Source organism: Paroedura picta, chromosome 3 (assembly GCF_049243985.1).
Source record: "Paroedura picta isolate Pp20150507F chromosome 3, Ppicta_v3.0, whole genome shotgun sequence".
NCBI lineage: Eukaryota > Metazoa > Chordata > Lepidosauria > Squamata > Gekkonidae > Paroedura > Paroedura picta.
This window is the reverse complement of record NC_135371.1, coordinates 21,600,371-21,622,414: the sequence shown is the minus strand read 5'-3', so window position 1 is coordinate 21,622,414 and position 22,044 is coordinate 21,600,371. Positions and strand designations below refer to the sequence as shown.

Sequence of the window (22,044 nt, the reverse complement as noted above, 5' to 3'; positions counted from 1 at the left end):
CAAGTCTTGCCCGTGGTTAACAAAGCTTTCCTCCGTTCATTGGAAAGGGGTTTCAGGGGTTCCAAACAGGAAGCTCCTTTTTTGTTCTTTTAACAGGGGGGCAGAGTTGGTTCACTGGAGGCAAGCTTAATGGAAATGTAAACTCATCAGCCTTCAAATTTAAGATCACATCAGGTCATTTCCTCTCTTCCACTTCGGCTAGCACAGCGGTTTAAGCTGCTCTGTCTGTGTGGCATATTTGCAGCATTCTTCCATAGATCATGTGCTGCACACCTCATATTAGTGGGGCGGTTGTATTGATATTGATGCTTGATGGTATTTTTGTAAACGTTAATAAAAGAAGGGCCAAATTCTTCCCTGGAGTCACCCTTATCCCTGGAGACTAACTCTCTGCAATAGAATGACACCAGAAATAATGTTGCACATGGGTGAATGAAGCTAAAAGTTCAGCTTCATTAACAAACTCAGTCTTACACCTAGAGGATTTGCGCATATGAGGATTTGCTGATTAGTAGAGCCTCTTGTGGCACAGGGTGGTAAGGCAGCCAACATGCTGTCTGAAGCTCTGACCATGAGGCTGGGAGTTCGATCCCAGCAGCCAGCTCAAGGTTGACTCAGCCTTCCATCCTTCTGAGGTCGGTAAAATGAGTACACAGCTTGCTGGGGGGTAAAATGCTAATGACTGAGGAAGGCACTGGCAAACCACCCTGTACTAAGTCTTGCAAGAAAACGCTAGAAGGCGTCATCCCAAGGGTCAGACATGACTCGGTGCTCGCACAGGGGATACCTTTACCTTTAGCAAATCTCAAATACAGCTGCCTTGACAATTATTGCGTTTGGGAAACAGGCGTGATACACTGGAATCAATTGCAAGTATGGTTTCCTGGTATATTGGTACAGTTGTATACAGGAAACATTTTTAGGTGGAGATGGCAGCCAAAGTCCATCAGTGGCTGACTGAACTAGGTGCTAGGATTTTTTTCCCCCCACCCCACCAATTTTTTTTAACACTTTAGGGAATCTCGGATCAGTCTTCCATTTACGTATTTTGTGACTGCAGAGACGTCACATTTGTTTATCCGCCTTAGGCCTAATTTTATATCTGGGAAAGAGGTTTCTCAAGTACACCTTATGAAATGATACTTAGTCCAACTATTGTAAAACCACTTGGAATAAAGACAGCCACTGTTTAGAGTAGCGACCTGAGGCACATAAAGCACAATTAGGATGAAAGTGGTTTTATTATAACAGCACATCATTTCCTGCATACATTAAACAAGTGAAGAGCCCCTTGTGTTAGCCTGATAAAATCCTTCTTCACTTTAATAGGTCATTACGTGTGACTGATAAAGATATTCCTAGAACAGCTGTAACTCAAAGAGTGTTTTCTTACATGCTGCATGGCATATCTTATTTACTTATCTAAAAATGTGCATCTCTTTGCTATGCTCAAAGAAGCTTTCATAAAAGCATCAGAAAATACAATCAAGAAATAGAAATAGGCTGAAGAACCAGTCAGAGCTCATGCCTGGACTTTAGAACAGCAACATGTAGGAACACAGATTGACAACGTCAAAGCATTGTATGGTGCCAGACATCAACCCAGAGCCAAATTTTGGAAAGCCTAAAGCAGTCTGTTTATGCACAAATACCGCAAATCTTTGCAGTAGAGTTCACAATCTGACATAGACGTTTGTCAACAGTGTGTGTTGGATCCAACTTATTTTTAAGCTAGTGAAAATGGTAAAACTAGGTGGCTCAGCCCAGACTGCTCCTTAGAAGGCCAGATCCTGAAGATGAAACTCAAATACTTTGGCCACCTCATGAGAAGGAAGGACTCCTTGGAGAAGAGCCTAATGCTGGGAGTGATTGAGGGCAAAAGAAGAAGGGGACGACAGAGAATGAGGTGGATGGATGGATGGAGTCACTGAAGCAGTTGGTACAAACTTAAATGGACTTCAAGGAATAGTAGACAGGAAGGCCTGGAGGATCATTGTCCATGGGGTCGCGGTGGGTCGGACACGACTTCGCACCTAACAACAACAACAAGTGAAAATGGAAGAAAGGTCCCCTTTGACCACCCCAAAAGGCTGTCCTGGGGATTATGCATGGACAAAAATCATATAGGATGAGCACTATAGAAGGAGGGGAATTGGGCAACGTTGAATGAGACTGAATTACCTGTTGTAAATTTCTCCCATTGGAATCTATCTTGCACTATTTTATTGTAAATATCTATTACAGTTTTGTAAACACATTAGCAGAGTTAGTTTATTTCTTTTCCTTAAAATCAGTGCTAACATGTTGGCCAATATTTTGCCTTTCTTTAGCTTTAACATGCCCCATGATGACAACAATAAATGCAAAGAAGATGGTGGGAAAAACCAGCAGCATGTTATGGCTCCTACTCTAAACTATAACACCAACCCCTGGATGTGGTCAAAATGTAGCCGGAAATACATCACTGAATTTCTAGAGTAAGTCCTTAAGTCAGACTTTCTCAACAAGGGTTTCATGATACCTTGGAGTTTCTAGACAGCCTGGAAGGGTTTCCTGAATGGGTGGGAGTTAATTAATTTTTTTAAATTTATTGAACGTGTATTGGATGATATGACCGTCTGTGGTCCTGTCAACCTGCCTCCCCCTCACAAAATGGCCAATGATGAGCCTGGAGAGGATAGGAAGGGGAGGGGCCTCAAGTGGACATCCACAGCTCTGCTTCCCAGCCATATTCTGCACAATCGTGCCACTTCTGGGGTTTCTCAAAGCCTGAAGAATGTTTCAGGGAAAAAAGTTGAGAAAGGCTGCCTTAAATTATTTCATGCATTAGCACCCTTTTTGGATATATCTGTGGCCAATGGGGCAGAAGAATGGGGTTCGTGTCTAGGTAGTCAGCAGTGACTGTAGTGTTGGGACTTGTGTAAATGGGAGTGTTTGCGAAGAGTGAGTAATTATTTCCCTTGTCTGGTGGAAGCCGCTCTGACATTGTCTGGCGGCACCCTGCTTTCTCCTCCACAAAAACAGGAGACAGAAACTGCCCGTTTAACTAAATTAAAGAGCAGTTCTCTCAAGGCAGCTGGGAGATCAGAATATTTTAGAATGCACATCGTTACAGCCGTTCAGTAGAGTAGCCTTTTCCCTGTGACATTTGTGAGAACTGGCAGCCTACCCTGCAGGATATTACTATTCATTGTGTTGGCTCTTCTGGCTAGGCATTTAGGAGCTGTGGGGAATGATTCTGATCCGCTTTTGCAAATGCCTCAATGGAGTTGCCTGTAATGTTTTTCATTGCAGCACTGGTTATGGAGAGTGCTTGCTTGACGAACCTTCTTCAAGAATGTACACTTTGCCTCAGCAGCTTCCAGGATACATTTATGATGTCAATAAGCAATGTGAGTTAATTTTTGGGCCCGGAGCTAAGGTTTGCCCATATATGGTAAGTGCATTTCCACGTCTTTAGCTTTCGCTTGAGTATGAAATGCTGATGGGCTTATCTCGAATAAGACACATTGACATGATTTTGCATGCCCAGCTTCAAAATGGGAACAGTGAATGCTGATCAAACCTATTAGCCATACTCAAATTGTTCTTTTTAACTGTCAAAATTGAATCCCCCAGTATCTAAGATTTCCTCCACGCAAGTGCCGTTATAATTGGAGTAGTGCCAGTATCCTGGTTCTGCTCTACATGATCACTACCATCTTTGTTTATGTTATTTATATAGTCTGTCTTTCTCACTGAGACTCAGTGCGGATTAACGAGGCGGGACATCCAGTAAATAATACAATAGGATTTGGACTGGAGAAATCTGAAAGAGAGCACAAACTATGCATGTAAACATGACATGTTAAACAATCTCAAAATTGCATAATAGGAGCCGTTTCCCCCCTTCCCCCCCCCCCGGGTTCTGATTGGGTGGGAAAGCCATTTAGTCATTTAGGCTTTTTTATGGAAAGCCATGAAGTGACAACACTTCATGTGTATTCATACACATACAGCAGCCCTTGGGAAAATGTGGAATGTGTCTAGATGAGTATGTGAAGGAGATATATTTTATGGGAAGTCAAAAATTCCTCTACATGTATATGCAAACGTGATGGCCTGTCAAGGGTTTAACTCCTCATCAGTTCTGAGAACCTTTGAAAGACAGACTGTTCAAATCGAATTCTGCGGAGAAAGTCAGTAAAGACATGACAGTTGGGAACTTACAGCTGAGGAAGTTCAGCCCTGACTGGGCTGGGAAAGTGGCTGAAGGAGTGAGTAGATCACAGTGGGTCTCTATTCAAGCCGCAAAGGGACAGATCTTCTGGTCAAGAGATATAATCCTTGCCTAGTGAAAAGGGAATAGCTCTAAAAAGAGGAGTGGGGAGAGAAGGATTTGGGGAAGTTTGTTTTATGTTCCTGTATCCTAAACATGAAGTGTCAGTGAAATTCAGAAACATATGCTTATGAGAGAAAGCAGAAACTGAAAAGAAAGTATCTATCCTCAAGACCTTGTGAAAAAGCACAAACACAATTTGGCAACATATTATCTGGATTTAGGATGGTTACAAAGTTAGTGCATTTTTTATTATTCGTTTACCTCATGCATCCTACCCCTGATTCCACCTGACCTTTTCCCTTCTAAATTAAATAAAATATTTTGTTTATTTTGAACTTTCAAAAACCTCTCATGTGGTAGTAGAATATTAGCAAGTCCCTGAGCCACATCAATCATCAAAATATAATATTTCGGCTGCTGCACAAAAAGAAGAAGCAAAGGGAAAATTCTGTGAATGGGGGTGGGAAGAGGGCAAGATTGTCATAGCAATCAACTAACAATATTAGAAGGGGACTTGATTTTCAGGGCACCCCAGATTAGATCCCTGCCTCCTTCAAGCCTCTCAGTAAGTTAAAAGGAAGATGATACACACCGGGACAAAAAATCCCAACTTCAAGTTTAGGCTAACTTGCTAAAACTGAGAGGCGAACAGTTCTTTGGCATGTGGTAGATAGCTCAATGAGAGTGTCAACCCAGCGTCCTGCAGTGGTAAAACTCTATGCTAGGGATTCTTAGAAAAGGGGTTGAGAATAAAATGGTCGACATTGTCATGTCCCTGTATAGATCTATGGTCTGGCTTCATTTGGATTAAAGAGCCTCTTGTGGCGCAGAGTGGGTAAGGCAGCAGATATGCAGTCTGAAAGCTCTGCCCATGAGGCTGGGAGTTCAATCCCAGCAGCCGGCTCAAGGTTGACTCAGCCTTCCATCCTTCTGAGGTCGGTAAAATGAGTACCCAGCTTGCTGGGGGATAAACGGTAATGCCTGGGGAAGGTACTGGCAAACCACCCCGTATTGAGTCTGCCATGAAAACACTAGTGGGTGTCACCCCAAGGGTCAGACATGACCCAGTGCTTGCACAGGGGATACCTTTACCTTTACACACATATATAGGATAATATACTTTGAATGCTCTTTCAAAGTAGATTTTCCTGTTCTGCAAAGGAATATCTAGCTGCAAAAGCATATTGAAAATGCATTATCCAATGTATGCAAAATGGGTCTTGGTCACTGTAAGTCCAGAGCTGGAAAAAGTACAGATGAGGGTGACTCAGAAGATTATGGAATTGGAACAGCTTCCTTATGAGGAAAATTTGAAGATCCTAAGACTTTTCAGTTTAGAAAAGAAATGACGAAGGGGAGGCAGAGATTTATAAAATTATACATGGAATAGAGAGAGTTGATGCAGAGAAATGTTTCTCTTTTTCCCAAAATGCCAAAGTTGATAAGCAGTAGGTTCAGGGTGGACAAAAGGAAATTCTCCTGTACACAGAGAATGAATAAAATGTGGAATTCACTGCCAGAGGAGATAGTGATGGCCACACTTTAGTTACTGGTTCAGTAAAGAAGTATTTCCTTTTGTCTGTTCTGAATCTATTTGAGTTCTAATATTATCCACTTTCTCTGCCCCATTCATAATTTTGTAAACCTCTATCATGCTTTCCCTTAGATATTTTTTCTCTATACTGAAAATTCCTAGACTTTCCTCATTGGAAGGGTTGTCAAACCTCCTAAAATAAGAGCCTGCCTTCTCAAGCTTAGCCAAGGTCCCTTCCCTTATTTCATTGCTTACATTTCCTTTCTCTGGAATGGTAATTACATCAGGGAGATACTGTATAATGTATTTATGGGCTCTAGCATATGGCAGACAGGCTACTCACTAATGCTCAGACTCTTTAAAATCACTTAAGCAGAAGCAGTGCAGGAGACTTTGGTGCATCAATGCTGACGGAGCACACAAGGGCTGTCGCACTCAACACACCCCATGGGCTGATGGGACGGAATGTGGCCAAGGAAAGGTTGGTTGGCACCATCACTATTTCTTGCATTTCCCCAAGTAGATAGCAGAGTTCTTTTCATATTCGTCTCAGCAAATGTTTAGTCAGAAAGCCTTCAGTTGCTTTGTTGCCTCGAGACCAGAGTTTTGAAAATGATCAGATTGCAGGTGAATGCTCATATATAATAGGTTTCCTCTCCACGCCACCGTGTTTACATGGAACGTGGCACACATGAAATGTTTATACAGATGTGCTAGTGGCTGCCACCTTTTCTGTTTCGCAGCTAATATGTCATTGTTCCCATAATGATCTCTGTTTAAAAGACGGAAGCCCCATATTTCCAATAGAGATGCAAGATGGTCGTAATAAATATACAGATTAGAAATTTCTGATGTGAATTGATACTTTGAAACTCTCTGTATCCTTCTGATAGTGGTTGCTGTTCAGGAGTTGCTTCCAGATAGGGTCCATCTAAGCCTGTGTGCTTCCAAGTCTGTGTCAACAAGATGTTTTTTTTTTTTTAATTGGCTGTGGAGTGGGGCATCAGCTGTTCCATGTCATTTTGAAAGTGGAGGTGTACTTCATCTCTGTCCCCTTAGTGGTCATACAACATGCTGCTATGAAGAATTCTCTTTGAACCAGATTAATGCTAATCTAATTTTTGATCCAGTTTAAATGTGAAAGCCCTGGGAGTGCTAGTAGTAATGTTAAAGCTTAGGATGACATTACTGTGGGTGAGATTTAAGAGTCGGTTAGAGGCATGCTTTGGGATCTACCCAAACAATAAATATATCCCCCAAATACATTATTTTTGGTATTTTTCAGATATATTTCCGCATCCCAAAAGTATCTGGGATCCCTTAAATCCCAGCTACTTTGGGGAATTACCCGGTAGACCCAAAAATCAGTGGAGAGGCCTGTTCTGCTATTAGCCAGGTCTCTACTGCAGTCTCTTTACAGTTTAAAGGGACTGCAGAAGATCAGCTGTACCAGTGGGGAGCAGACTGCTTCCCACCAGCTCAGCTTCAGACTGACTTTTCAAGTAGCTCAGTTTAGGACCATACTAGAAACCAGCCTGAGAATCACCTTTGCTGGCTGATGGCTGCTCATCAGCACAACTTCAAGTTGGCTTTTTATGCAGCCCTGTGTAAATAAATAGGGCCGCACTGGAAGCTAGCGTGATGATCAGCTGTACCAGCTCCCTGCCCAGGTGTACAATTCCCACACTCACCTTTTTTCTTCTTCTTTGGTCGTTCTGAAAACTCCCTGATCTGAATACTGTATTGGTATTGGGATTCAGAAATTTTGGGGAATCCAGAATTTTTTTCAGGTCCAATAGACCCAACCTTGTAAATGTGATGTAGGTAGGCTTGCATGCTCCTAGTGTCAGTGGCTTGTGCCGGCGTGAAGCACATTGAGAAGCACAATTGAAGGCTAGGTTTTTAAAAGGTCATCAGTCCAGAGAATTATGACCACAGCATAGATAATTCAAAATGCTCTGCCCACTGATTGCCTAGTACAATTTAATAAGAATGCTTAGTGTTTATAGAGCATGTAAAGGGTTTTCAGAGAATCGTATACATGTACTCCCAGTGATCTTTACAACAGTCCTTCATGTTTCCTCCATTTAATTCCTTTGGTGTTCTAGAATCTTGCTCTGTGCTGCTCATTATTATCCATTTAGTCTTTCTCAACCTTTTTATCATTGAGGAACCCATGAAACATCCTTCAGGTTTTGAGAAAAACCCCATAGTGATGTCAGCAGGCCACACCCCCATGCCACACCCCAGAAGGTATATGTCACCAGAAGTGACATCACCCAGACATTCCCACTGGGTGTGACATCACCCTTCATCACTGCCCAGTAGCCTACTCTATTGGGCCGGAAGCGGGGCTGGGGCAGGACTCCTCTGCTCCATTATTCCCCCACTCCTCATGCTGGGCTGCTATCTCTGGAGTGGCCTCCCTAGCCTTGACTTTTTCCTGCCTGTCTGCCCTCTTCACCAAGCTCCAGGTGTGCCAGTAAGCAAGGTGGTGGTTCCCACATACACCTTAGCAGGCTCCTGCGGTTACAGGGCTCAGGCTAGCTCATGAGGGGCAGCCATGAGCTCAGTTTTCCTGGGGGTGGCCAGCCCTTGCTAGCAGGGAAAAGCAGAAATCAGGATGGGCATTTGGGCCCCCTTTCTCATGCATTGCAGACAACTTCCCCTGTTTTGGGGGCAATAGCCACAGTGATGCCCCCTCATCCACCTACATGTGTGCCCCCCCATGCTTCATTTTCCTCCCCCTCAATAAATGAAAAAATGTCAGTCCAGGCTTTGCAAAATTGCCCAGGCCTTATTGCCCTGGCCAGCTGGGGCAAACAACTTCCCACCCCTGCATGGCTTTTAAGGGTTTTTTTAAATGCAGACTCATAATGGGTTGCCTGGGCACACAGTGAGGACAAACCCCTCACCTGTCCACCCTTTCCCTTCCTGCAGCTGTACCAGGAATGGGGTGGCTGCAGTGCTTCCCCTTTAACCCCCTGAAGAGCAGCTGGAAGGAGCCAGGAAGGAAGGGCCCAATAAAGCACAGCTCTCCATCCTCACCTGAAGGTGGAGCAGCTGCAGTGCAGGAGAGAGCACTTCATTGTCCCCCACCTTCCAACATCATGCCACCCCCCCCACCCCCAACACTGTCAAGTTAAAATGAGAATACCTACCCCTCTGAAGTCCAGTTGCTGCCATATGCTAAGAGCCTTGGCCAGGAAGGCTTTTTCTGCAGGCCCATCATTGGCCATGGGGGAAGGGGGTCAACATGACCATATATGGTCTTATCATAAACTTTAACAAGAATAATTAATATACAAAAATTGAATTAACTCTATCCAATCTGCAAAACCCCTGAGAGATTCCCTTGTTTCATGAAACCCCTGTTGAGAAAGCTTGGTTTAGCCAAAGAAAAGTGGCAAATTATTTTCAAAATTGGGGTTCGTGGTGTGTGACTTTGCAGCTTTTTGTCATTGCACCCTCCCCAGTTATCAAGGTAGCATGTGCATATAAATTGCTGCAGAAAAGCCAACATGATGTAGTCTCATTTGTATGCCTGCATCAGGAGTTGTGTGACATTTTACTAATACACAAACTTTGGTACTATATTAATTTTAAAGGTCACACAAGAAAGCTCTTGATACAACCATAGAATGGTTGCAGTTGAGACCGATCTCTTGCAGTGTTTTTATCAAAGTGTACATGTGCCTTGACAATGTGGGGGAAGGGTGCAAATGAGTTGGGGATAAAGGATTTTAGCAAATTGTGCATGCACAGTGCTCTATACAAAATTCAGGAATAAAAAAAAGACTTGAACATATCTGGTCCTCTCTCCAGAAGAACAACCAAGTCATTTTAGAATTCTGAAATATGAAGAGAAAATTGATTCAGGAGAATTTAGAAGAATTCCTGAATCTGTGACCATATTGCAGAAGGCAAGAACAGAACGGCATATGTAATGTCTAATAAATTCATGGTTGGGACAGCTTCCTGACTCTCAGGTCTTAATTCTAGCCCTTTCACTAATTCACACCTTTATTGTGTCATTTATAGTTGCATCTGAAACATGCCAATCCTGTCTGTCTGTCTGTCTGTCTGTCTGTCTGTCGGTCTGTCTGTCTGTCTGTCTGTCTGTCTGTCTATCTGTCTATCTATCTGACTTGTATACCACCATTCCCTTAGGCTTATGGTGGTTTACCAGATAAAAATTGCAATAAAGCCCATAGTTAAAACCATTAAAACCAATCCACAAATTTAAATGGACTATGTATTCAGATCTCTCTGGTCAGTCATGTTGATTAAATACTTTCTGGTCTTGTGCATGTCAACGCTGGAAATATGATCTTAGGCTACTTTTAAAAAATGCAACTCGTGGACAAAACCACAGAATGCAAACACAGTTTGACTATTTCATAGAATCATAGAATCATAGAGTTGGAAGTGGCCATACAGGCCATCTAGTCCAACCCCCTGCTCAACGCAGGATCAGCCCTAACCATCCTAAAGCTCATTTATTTAATGAGCAAAGGCAGTAGATTTGCTCGAGTCCCATTTGCAATCTGGAGTACTATCCTAGAATTAATCCGGCGCAAGTAGTGCACAGCTTTCATGGCAACATCTTGATTTACAAGGCACTGACATAAAAGCTGAGCTCAGTGCGTTGGAGAAACTATCCTAATTGAAAATGGATATATGAATTATGGCCTTTCTCAGCTAGTCTGGGCACAGACCAAAACAGATAGGAAACATGCCCATAAAAAGCCTCATCATCTTTAAACAGGCATATTCCTTTGGCCTACTGGACTTATTTAAAGTGCAAGAGTGCTATGATAGAGGGAAGTAAATCAAGTGTCATTGGGCATTTGAATGCTGAATTCCTTTTATTTAATGCTTCTCACGCATACTGTTTTGCATCAGCATATTATCCAAATTAGATATTGGAATGGGGAATTTAGCTAGCAAGAGAGGGGGATAATGGGATCTCCACCAATGTATGGCAGGCTGTTCCCTTAGAAAGTCTTGAAGAAACCAATCCAGAATAACTGGAAAGTTTTATTAAAGAAAAAGGCCTCTGAATCATACATGCAAGAAGGAAAGCAGGGTCGAACAGGAATAGTTTTGAGGAGGTGGGGGAAGCAGTAGTTACCCTAATGACATGGAGAAGTCCAAGGAGGCAGCAGCCAAACAATCAATGGGAGGAGGCGGCGGTCCCAAACAGAGGTTGGGGTGCAGAGACACAGAAGGTGAAGGCAAACCCACACCAACATTGGCATGTGCAGAGAATCCTAGACCAGTGGTCCTCAACCTTTTTATCACCAGGGACCAGTCAATGCTTGACAATTTTACTGAGGCTGGGGGGGGGGAGTCTTTTGCTGAGGGACGTCGCTGCCACCGCCCGTGCCCCTGCTCCACTTCCCGCCGCCTGCTGGTGGGCGCTGCCCGCAGCTACGTAGTGCCACTCCGAGGGGGAGCCCCAGCCATGGCAGCTGCTGGAGAGCACCAAAGGTGAGCCGGCAGCAGAATGGCAGGGCAGCCCCTGAGGCAGCAGCCGGGGAGGAGGACGAGGAGGAACCGCGGCCCGGTACCAGTCCCCAGACCAGGAGGTCGCAACCACTATCCTAGACAACACACACACACACAGAATAGTGCTAGGTGTCCTGTTTTTATAGAGAAATGGTTGACATAAAGCAATGTGTTGATGACATTATTAGTATTTGAATAAGAACATAAGTATATGAAGGGTGTCTCTGGAGTGGGGACATTACTCGTGATGAGTTCCCTGGTGGTAAAAAATATCTGTGATTGCTCTAATGGGGTAGAGTCAGAGATATGAATGTGTATTGACAGCCCCTAAATTTCAGGACTGGAGACTGCTGAAGTGTGGCAGGTTGTTAGTTATACCTAATTGAGGGGGTGTGAAGGGGAAGGTGTGAAGGGGAAGGTGCAACTGGGAGTTGATGGCATTAGTGGGTGTGTCCGGCCAGCTGCTGGGTGTGAAGGGGTGTGAAGGGGAAGGTGGGTGTGAAGGGGAAGGTGCAGCTGGGAGTTGATGGGATTAGTGGGTGTGTCTGGCCTGCTGCTCATCAACAGATAGAGCTGGGTGTCATCAGCATAGTGGTGACAACCCCACCCATACTCTCAAACCAGTTGTGCAGAGGGGTGCATGTAGATGTTAAATAACATTGGGAAGAGAATTGCACCTTACAGCATTTCACAAGGGGAGACAGTGATTTCTAGGTCCATTAGTGTCCATATTTCTTGCTGTAATTTTTTTTACTCTAATATCCACCTGTTATCTTTCCACCCATAATTTAAAACAACATTGTGAGTTCAGTCACCTGCTGCCAACAGGAACAACTCCCAGCCCTCCTTTAAATGACGGCCTTTCAAATATTTAAAGAGAACAATCATGCCTCCCCTTAACTTCCTGCTCTCCAGGCAGAGCATTTCCCTAAGCCTTTCTTCGTAGGGATTGATCTGCAGGCCCCTGGTCATCTTTGTTGTGCTCTTTTCACCTGCTTCCTTCTGTTCACAGTCATTTTGAAGTGAGGCCTTCAGAAGTGCACACAATACTCCAGGTGCAGCCTCACCCATGCAATGTTCAGTGGGACTGTGATGTCTTGTGATTTAGAAGTTATGCCTCTGTTACTAGACCCCAAGTCTGCATTAATCTTTTTTGTTGCTGCTTCGCACTGTCTGCTCATATTTAGATTATAGTCATATGATTTCATTCACATACTCCGCTACTCAGACGGGTGTCCCCCATCCAGTATGAATGCTTCTCATTTTTGTAGCTCAGATGTAGAAAGCTGCACTTTTGCATCTTGTTCACACTTTTCCAGTGTATTCAGGTCTAGTTGAACTGTAACTTTTTCTTTCAGGATGTTTGTTACTCCTCCCAGTTATCCCTTGTAATCACCACTAGATTTCATTGACCCAGCTGTTACCCAAAGAGGGGAAATTCACTTTAAAGGAGCCGAAATGAGGGGGATAACCTCCCCTAATATTTACCCCAGAAACAATAACTTGATGGCTTTTCCAGATGTGGACAGTGATTTGGGAGAAGCTTGATAGGTTTACCTGAGTGGGACTTTAGTGTAAATGGTGCTTGATGGCCCTTTACATACTAGATGGATAAAGCTACCAGGTTTGGTTATTAGCACTAGGTATTGCTTAATTGGGGTAAATGGGTGAGGGGAAGTGTGGCTGAGCATTGATGAGATTAGTCCTCAATGAGGTGATAGGTACATGTCCTAAATTGTGCGGCTTTCTCTGGGGTGGGGAGGAGGTCATTAGCTGGCCTGCGGCTCTTGTGCTTCTAAGCAGTATGACCAGGTTTGTCCTTGACTGGCAGTCATTTTGCGCCATTTTGGACTGAGCAGTGTATTGTATTTATTACATTTGTGATTAGATTTTAGGAAGGTTGTTTATGGTTTTCTAACTATAAACCACCCCTCAGCAAGAGGAGGGATCTGGCTGGTAACATAACAGCTCCTCAGATGAGGCTTTTGCCTTGAACTGTTAGATTTTATGGTGTGCATAATGCATCGTGATGTGTGGGTTCTGCACTCTCACGAGCTGAGTGGTCTGTTGTATGCTAAGCATGATTGGTGTTAGATGTTTTTGCTGCACAATGGCAGCTGTTCTGCAAGATGTTGTGCCTTTGGGATAGCGCCGTCTGTATTGATGCCATGCGCATCTCTGCTTGTGACAGCTGTGGCACTTCAGTGTCAGAGCAAAAAGTTAAGTGTAGGAGGTTGATCTTGCAGATCTCGAATTCTTAGATTGCTGCCTTCATTAGCAGAGATGTGCACTTACATAGCCGTGATGCAGAGGGAATGTCGCTCTGTGTGAAGCATCCAACTAGAGATGTTCATAGAATCTGACACAGGAACCTAATTCAGAAGGGCAATCATGTTTGGCCTCTGTTAGTAAAATTAAACAGAAGTCCAGTGGCATCTTAAAGGCTAACAAAATTTCTCCAAGCGTGAGCATACCTTTGTCAGACTGAGGAAGTGAGGCTTGCCTTAGAAAAAATCAGGATGTTGTTACAGTGCTGTCCCAAGCAGTGTTATACCCTTCTAAGCCCATTGACTTCAGTGGACCCAGAAGGTTATAATTCAGTTTATACACTGTTAGTCGTTAAGGTGCCCTTGGCCTTTTGTTTCATTTTAACAGAAGAACCAGCTACGTTTTCATTGTCTTGACTCAGTGTAATATTCTTGATTGCTGTGCCAGGACGAGAAGTGTATAACGTTGTGATATCAGGACATAAGACAACAGGGACTAGATGCTTAAAGATGGACAATTGACCAGTGGGTTCTTTGTTTGTTTGTTTTTTGTTTTGATTGGCTACTCGGTGTTACTAGTGATGTCTCCCTGGCGTACGGAAAGGATAATCAGGCTGCTGTAGCTCCTTTCAAGTTGTTCAGCCTACATGCGGTCAATTTGTGTATGTTGGACATACACAGATTGCGTGGTTATGCAGATTATGCTGTTCTCATAACACTAATGTGCTCTTTCAGTGACAGTACGTATGTCCCACCTGGATTTTACAGGACATTGGTCCACGGATTGAAAATTAAAATTCATTTAGACAGTCACATGAATAGCTGCACGCACTTACAACATTAAAATTAGCGTATGTGCACTGTAGCCTCGGCCCGCATAGCCTGACCTTGTCAGAGCTTGGAAGCTAATTAGAATTGGCCCTGGCTAGTATTTGGATGGGAAATCTCCAAGGAATAGCAGGCTCGTGGCGCTTTACGTCCAGTGGCAAGCCCCCTCTGAACATCTCTTGCCTGAAAAACCCTAGCAGGCTTCCTCCGGAGGTGGTGGGTTCTCCGTCTTTGGAAATTTTTAAACAGAGGCTAGGTAGCCATCTGACGGAGAGACTGATTCTGTGAAAGCTCAAGGGGGTGGCAGGTTACAGTGGATGAGCGATTGGGATGTGAGTGTCCTGCATAGTGCAGGGGGTTGGACTAGATGACCCATGAGGTCCCTTCCAACTCTATTATTCTATGATTCTATGTAAGTCAGCTTTGACTTAATGGCACTTTCCACCACCATCATATATGCTTGAATAGCCCTGTTTGAATAGCCCTGCGTTTGCTGCATTACTAATACCAAAACCGAATATGAACTTTTGACTTGCTTGGAAGTGAACATGGCTGCAGATAGAAGCATTCCCGATTAGGCCTCTACTCATGAGGTGCTGCCTCTCTATTGAGGCAGATGCATGATGCTGCAGCACTAAGATTTTGGCTCCTTCACCTTGCTGTGCCCAGAGTTTAGTTCTCTTTATAGGCCTCCTGTCAATCATCAGCTCTTCTTATAGCTACATTTACCCCATCAACTCTTCTGCTTTCTGGATGAACAAGAGAGAACAATCCATAGTGGGGCTGCTCTTTGTGGGATTGCAGCTTTCCAGGACAGGAAATAATTGCAAGTTCCCCGGCTTCCGAGCAGCAGACCGGAATGCAAGGAGATCTGCTTGTCAGGGCACAGCTTGGCTTGGAGCCCTTCTTGGCAAAGGGACAGCTGGTGTTCCAGTCAATTTCACTGTTAAAGAGGAGGGGAAAGGAAGAATAATTTTACCCTTATGATGAGTGAATTTCAGCAGACTGCAATTCCTTTCCATTTCCCGAAGCAGGCCGCAAGATACGACAGGGATAGCTCTCAACAAAATAGCCTCTTGAATTATTTTGCAGTGCAAAAACTTGGTTTAAAGCCACCCTAACTTGAAAAGAGATTATTCTTGAACCTCCTGTCCTTTATGCTTTCAGTATAGTTTGGTGGTTTCTTTTAACTTGTCTGACTTTCTGTGTACCTGTCCTACTGCTGACATATTGTGGCATCTAGCTGCTGATCAGAAAGTCAGATGGACTTCTTTTCCCCAAGCTGTCACGGTTTGAGGGTTTTTTTGTTGGTTTGTTTTTGTTTTGTTCTGGATCTGTAAATAGGCACAAGTCAACAGCTTTAGGAGGTTTCTACATTACTGGGCTCAGCAGCTTGACTGTTCCTTTTTCAGTCCAGGTTCAGACAGGTAACCAAGGGAGAGACGAAGTGTGTAGTCAGAGCACAGTCCAGGGGGGTATCCAGTAGTCCTAATGTTGAAACCGGGCCAATCTAAGAGGCCCAAAAGGTCACAGTCGAGGAGGTCAAATGCACAGAGGTCCAGAACAAGTCAAGGACTAATGGCAAGCACACAAGACGAGTTGCTTCCACATTGGTGGACAAGTTGCTTCCACATTGCCTTGCCCTTTTCTGAATGTTGGCCACCTGAACATTTTCCATTTCTTCAGCAAACTGACATTGACTTTTGTAAGGAAAAGAGCTATAGTTATTATTTTGTGTATTTATTAAAGGCTTGGTTTCTGCCATTAATTCAGCTTAGCTCTTATACTCATGTGTGGTAGAAGCATTTCCATCTGTTCCCATTCCACTAATGTAGATGAATTTCCTCTAGGGCAGGCTGGATTCTCGGGATGTTGGTGGGGAGGGGGATCATTTGGACATGAAACTGGGGTCACTGTAGGTGGGCAGGTAGTTGTGAGTGTCCTGCATTGTGCAGAGGGTTAGACTAGATGACCCTGGAGGTCCCTTCCAACTCTATGATTCTAATGTGCTGTTCCCATATTGAACCCTACAGCGTTCCCAAGGTCCACTTGTCTTGCAGGGATTCTTTAGGGGTGCACAAAGAGCCGTGCTTGGAATTTGGGTGGCAGAGAAGCTCTGTAATGATAGCAGAGCTCTGTTTATGTCCTTTGGGGCCTCTAACTCTTTGAACCCAGTGTTGGTTACGATGCTTCCATTCTTCATTTTCTTTACACATTACAAGTACTGGAATAGATCAGATGGTTCAGTCCACTGCTGAATTCTATAGTGTAGTTAACTTTTGAGGCCCTCTCGCTTTCACCAAAGATGCCAAAGCAAGATGGGTTTTAACTGACCTTTCCCAGTATTTAACCTTTATTATTAGGCTAAAAAGTGCTTGGCTAAAAGAATCTCTGAAGGGATGCTGCAGCCATTGTCTCTTTCCTGCCCCCCTACGCCACCCCCGTGGCTTCTCATTTCAGCTTCATTTGGAGCATTGGCAAAGCTATGCTCTTGACATCTTGAATCCCTCTCCCCAGTTAGTTTTTGCAGACGCATCTCTTACGTGTTCTGCTGTGTGTGCGCTTCTGAGATTTCAGTGGTGCCTGCAAGACAGGCAGTCTCCTGCTGTCATGCAAGCCCCTATTATTGGATCAATGTGGATGTTGGTCTCCCCATCAAGATTCAGGCTAATAAGTTCTGCCTCTGGGTTCAGCAACATCCTTGCCATCTCTACTCATTAGGCAGAGTTTTCGCGGCCTTCAGTGGCTTGTCCCCGTTTGTGAAGCCTTTTTCATTACTACCTGGAAGGGAAGAATGGCTTGGGAAGCTATAGCAAGCAGTTTTGCAGTCTCGCCCTCCAGAATCTGTCATTTTTGTCTGGGTAATTTTCAGCACTGTTTGAAATGCCACTGGCTGGTATCCTGGTATCGGTTGCCAACGTCTTCATGTTCTGAGCAGGCAGTGAAAGATTCCTTTTGTGGACTTTGAAACAAGAATTTCAGTCCCTGCGGTTTATTTAATGCTATTAACTGCACTGGTGATTGGGAGGGGGGAACAACATTACTGTCGAGCAAGATCTTGCTTAATATAGTAATTTTGGGTTTTTATACTCTTTGTGTAACCTTCCTTGTCCTTGCTAGTCTGTAGTGCCTGGGGAGGGGCTGGTTGAAGGCTTTTATTGTATATTTATGTTTTTTTAATGCTAAAATATTAACACGGCAAGAATAGAAGTATGAAATAACGATTTTTCCCCCCAGAAAGAAAACATAATTAACCCAGAGCTACGGTTAGATTTTATTTACATTCAAAAGCTGTCCTCACAGTTGTGTTACTTCTTCTTAAGAAATAATTATATAACAAGTTCCTAACAAAGAGATTCTTCTGGCTCTAATTTAGTTACTTCTGGTCATACCTATATAACATCTGGTTATGCCTTTCAGTTTTCTGCTCAAACTGCATATTCTGATCCCGAGTTTGGAAAGGTTTCCAGAAGCAGTTTATATTTTCTTTAGTTTTAATCTTGGTTTGAGATGTGCTTTTGACTTGAGATCTATAGGATATAAGGGGCCAGTCAGACCCTAACCAAGACAGCCATGTGAATCCCAAGATTTCTGTACCAGTATTGAAAGTCATGGGCCTTTCTTGAAGCCTTTGACTCACAGGAAAAACATCTTCAGGGAAGCATATTATGTGTCAAGTCTAAATCGATATCTAGAACAAGTCTCAGTCCTAGAAACTTTGCCAAAGGAGGATCAGATGGAAATACCTTTTCTAGCAATTAAAACTAATTTCCAGAGACTTACTGGTATATGTAAGGATTCTAGAAATTTGGCCTCTGACCGAAGGCAGTTGTCACCCAGGACTTCTGAAGATAGAAAAATATACTGAAGTAGAATCTTCTGCTTCCCAGGATCCTAATACCGTAGTAATATTTCTGTGCTGGACTTAGACAAATGGCCTTTTTCTTCATCTTCAGGGATCCACAAATATCACAGATCTTTTGATGTGGTGAAATACAGTTTGGGAGAATAGTGAGGGCTTGCCTCTACACTCACACTGAACTTCAGAAGCATAGAGAAAGCTGAACAAGTTCTCCCTGCACCTGCAGCTCAAGTCACTCTCCGAAATTATAGTCCTGTGACTTGTTTATCTGTCTTTCAGATATCCTAAGTGATTGGTCTTCTGTTTATGCAAGCACATGTATGCTAGATTGCAGTGTAGGGATACAGAATTCATAGTTGCACCATAAAAGATATAAAAGGTTTTGGCTGCCAGATTTATTTATTTTTTTTAAGTGGCATGTATGCAAACAGAAGTCATATCTCAAGCGGATTTGAGAATGTCAGATTGCACCAGTGAGACCATGTTGTGAAACTCTTTCTCTCTCTCCTGCTCTTCCTCACCTGATGTCTGGAGTTTAGCACTGCAAGTATGGCCACTGTGTGCCCAGGGAGCGAGAACTGCCTGTGATAGACGGGACGTGGGGGACGTGGAGCCCCTTTGGAGCCTGCTCACGAACTTGTGGTGGGGGAATTAAGAATGCTGTCCGGGAGTGCAACAGGCCTGAGTAAGTACATGAGTGCTGAACAGTCCATTCCATTTCCGCTGATGCAAATGGATCGACAGTCCATTGTTCCTTCCTTTATAAAACCGGGGGAATGATAGTAGGCTGTTATCTCCCATCTCAAAACTGGAATGTTTTCAAAAAGTATTGCATAACACAGGTTAAGCTTACCGCTTTCAGAATCACAGAATCATAGAGTTGGAAGGGGCCATACAGGCCATCTAGTTCCGATTGGTTTCAGCCCAACAAATGACATGAAGGCGCTAAGAGAGGGCTGATGCCACTTTGAACCAGTTTCTACAAGGGTAGCATTTGTATGGAGAAAGCAGAAAGAGGCACATGACAGTTGTGTGCAGGTGCATTTTGCCGCATGCATGTGGGGTGTGAAGTCAAGCATAGGTTTTCAGTGATGTCTGTGAGTCATCCTGCAACAATTTACATTTGATAAAAAAACTGTCCAGATTGCTGTGCATACCTCAGGAGACATGCTTGTGGTTTTAGTTCACTGCTAAGAGTCCATTGATGTGATTTCTTAAACTGAGAATTGCCTCTTTTTTATTCTGTTTTTATCGCTGCTGGTTTTATTTTTAGTTATGAATTACCGGGTAACGTTAATGGTTTGGGGATTATTTTCGAGATAGCTGTCTTAAAAACCTTCCGGTGTAGCCTATAAAAATAGTTGAAAACAAACAAATAACAACTGCGTGCTATTTCCAGTGCGGAAAGATTTCCCATGCAGAGGGGCTCCTTAAACTGAAGCAGCCTGAGTTTATCAGGGCTGGGCCTCGGGACATGTTTCCACAGTGTTCTGGTCCAGTCCTGAATTCTTTGAAGAAATAAGGAATGGCTCTAGCCATCTTCAGGTGTCTTTTTCCTTACTACTGAGAATTGATCTTGACATCAGAGCTCAAGTTTTCACGGGCAAGTCCTTAATAAACAAGAGAAGAGCACACATACATAATTCCAAAAATCCATCTTTACTGACATTCCTAGTGATCTATTGTGTTCATAATTTAGATTAGATAGGATTTCACATTTACAATGTAACCTTGCGTACTCCAGTGTATGCCCGCTAAAATCAGAATCTCATTCATTCATTCAAAAAGTAATCTTTTTGCTAATTGCTAGAGCATTTTCATTGGAGAGCTGGTACAGACGTTTTAAGATTAAAATTAAATAAATATATAAAGATAGACAGTCACTGTTCTTTTCCCCTTTCTCTTTCCAAAGAATAAAGAGGGAGCTGAAAACTGCCTACATAATTAGTAGACCCAAATGACTTACAGTTTACGCAATACCCGGCCACACATATTTTAATATTATCTGCATTGAGTGCTTGCCTTGAGTTCCTATGAGATAGAAAGGTGGCTAGTTTAACATGGGGGTTATGCCGCCTCTTGCGTTTTTATGGTTTTAGGGATTATGACTGTTTTACTTGGGTTCTTCTTTGGTCTTATGTATCCCACTACGAGTCCACAGAGAGTGGTGGGATATAAATTGAAATAATAAATAAATAAATACCTTTTTATTCTGCCTTTTAATATTGCTGCTTGGAGCTTTTGTTGCTGGTTATGTTCATCTATGATTTAATTTTGTATAATTAAATCAGAGTCCAGTAGCACCTTTAAGACCTACAGGGATTTATTCAAGGCATGACTCTGATTTTTTTGTGCTACTTCAGACCAACACGGCTACTCATTTGAATCTTAATTTTATATAGAGACAGCCTCAAGTGTGGTATATAAATACCTTACATAATAACTGTACAGTGGGAAAATGGAACACCCTTCCTGATACTGGAGGCAACAACTAAGAAGGCATCAGATTAGAAATAAGAAAAACATTTTTGCAAAAATGTACCCAGATACGTTTAGGAGACCACGAGTGGCCGTGAGCCTGCTTTGGCCCCTGCCTTGGAGCCCTATAGGGAAGGGATGTTTTATCTGATTTCTCCACATTATCCCTGGATTTCATGCGAGTCATGTAGTCTGTTTCTGCATGTCTCCCGAGCTTGTCTTGGAGGTGCTGAAAATGGGCAGAGTTAAGACATAAGTTGTTCAGATGCTTAGTAGCTTCTTAGTGTCCTTGGTGGTTATTGAAAATGGGCTAGTACAGAGGATGAGACTGCTGCTTCACGGATTTCGTTGATGGATAAATGAAGTTGCTGGATGCAGATTATTACCAGTCTTCCACCTGTATTCTCTACATGCCCTATGTTAAGACACCTGTCAGGCTAAACCACGCCTGAGGTCTGTGTTTCTGAAACTTAACACTGTGTATGTATTAAATGCCATTAAGTAATTTCTGATTGGTGGTGGCTTTCTGAATTAATAGCCTCCCAAACATCTTTTCATTAAGAGCTTGACTCAGGTCTTGCAACCGGAAGGCCGTGGCTTGCTTTATTGAGTCAGTCCTGTTGGACCTTCCTCTGTTACTACTCCCTTCAACTTTTTATATTATTATTATTATTATTATTATTATTATTGTTTGTTTGTTTGTTTGTTTGTTTGTTTGTTTCCCGCCACTCCCAAATGGCTCGTGGCGGGTTACAGTGTCTTAAAACCCCATTAAAACTCCCATTAAAAGACTTTAAAATGTCACAACATGGCGGTACAATAATAAGATCCCCTTCCTACCCCCCTTCCTAAAAAAGGGGGGGTGGAGCAGAAGGAGGTCAACAATGTTCAAGAAGAAGCCCAGGGGAGAGCAGTCGATGTACCCCAGCAGCCCCAGCCTCAACCATAGACCTGGCGGAAGAGCTTCGTCTTGCAGGCCCTGCGGAACGTTGCCCACCTGAAAAGTCCCCTGTCAGTAAAACTAGATTCTAAACAGGATGCTAAGCCTTAGAAAAGGCTAAACAATCATCTGCCCATGGATAATTTATGTTTAAAGTTCTCCAGCTTACAAAGGGGTTCCAGAGTCATTCCATTTAGGGGCAATACCTAAATGGAAATCTATTCTTTTCTCAAGGTGATCTTTCAGCCCTTGCAAGGTATGCACAAATGCAAGGTATACATTTGTTTTTGTTCTCGTTCCGAA

General features: G+C 43.2%; 1 protein-coding gene across 5 annotated transcripts in view; it reads left to right on the top strand.

The window, feature by feature from the left end:
• Nucleotides 1-22,044, top strand: part of ADAMTS9 (ADAM metallopeptidase with thrombospondin type 1 motif 9) — a 173,877-nt gene that overhangs the window by 44,131 nt on the left and 107,702 nt on the right. For 4 of the 5 annotated variants that reach the window (XR_013228948.1, XR_013228949.1, XM_077325061.1 and 1 more), the window contains exons 9-12: nt 2,331-2,477; nt 3,295-3,436; nt 6,229-6,336; nt 18,863-19,008. Coding sequence is in view for 3 of the 5 variants with exons in the window: in XM_077325061.1 (XP_077181176.1) it covers nt 2,331-2,477; nt 3,295-3,436; nt 6,229-6,336; nt 18,863-19,008 (543 nt within the window). In the remaining 2 variants the exon portion in view is untranslated. The remainder of the gene's footprint in view (nt 1-2,330; nt 2,478-3,294; nt 3,437-6,228; nt 6,337-18,862; nt 19,009-22,044) is intronic. The other variant, XM_077325060.1, reaches the window with a different exon arrangement.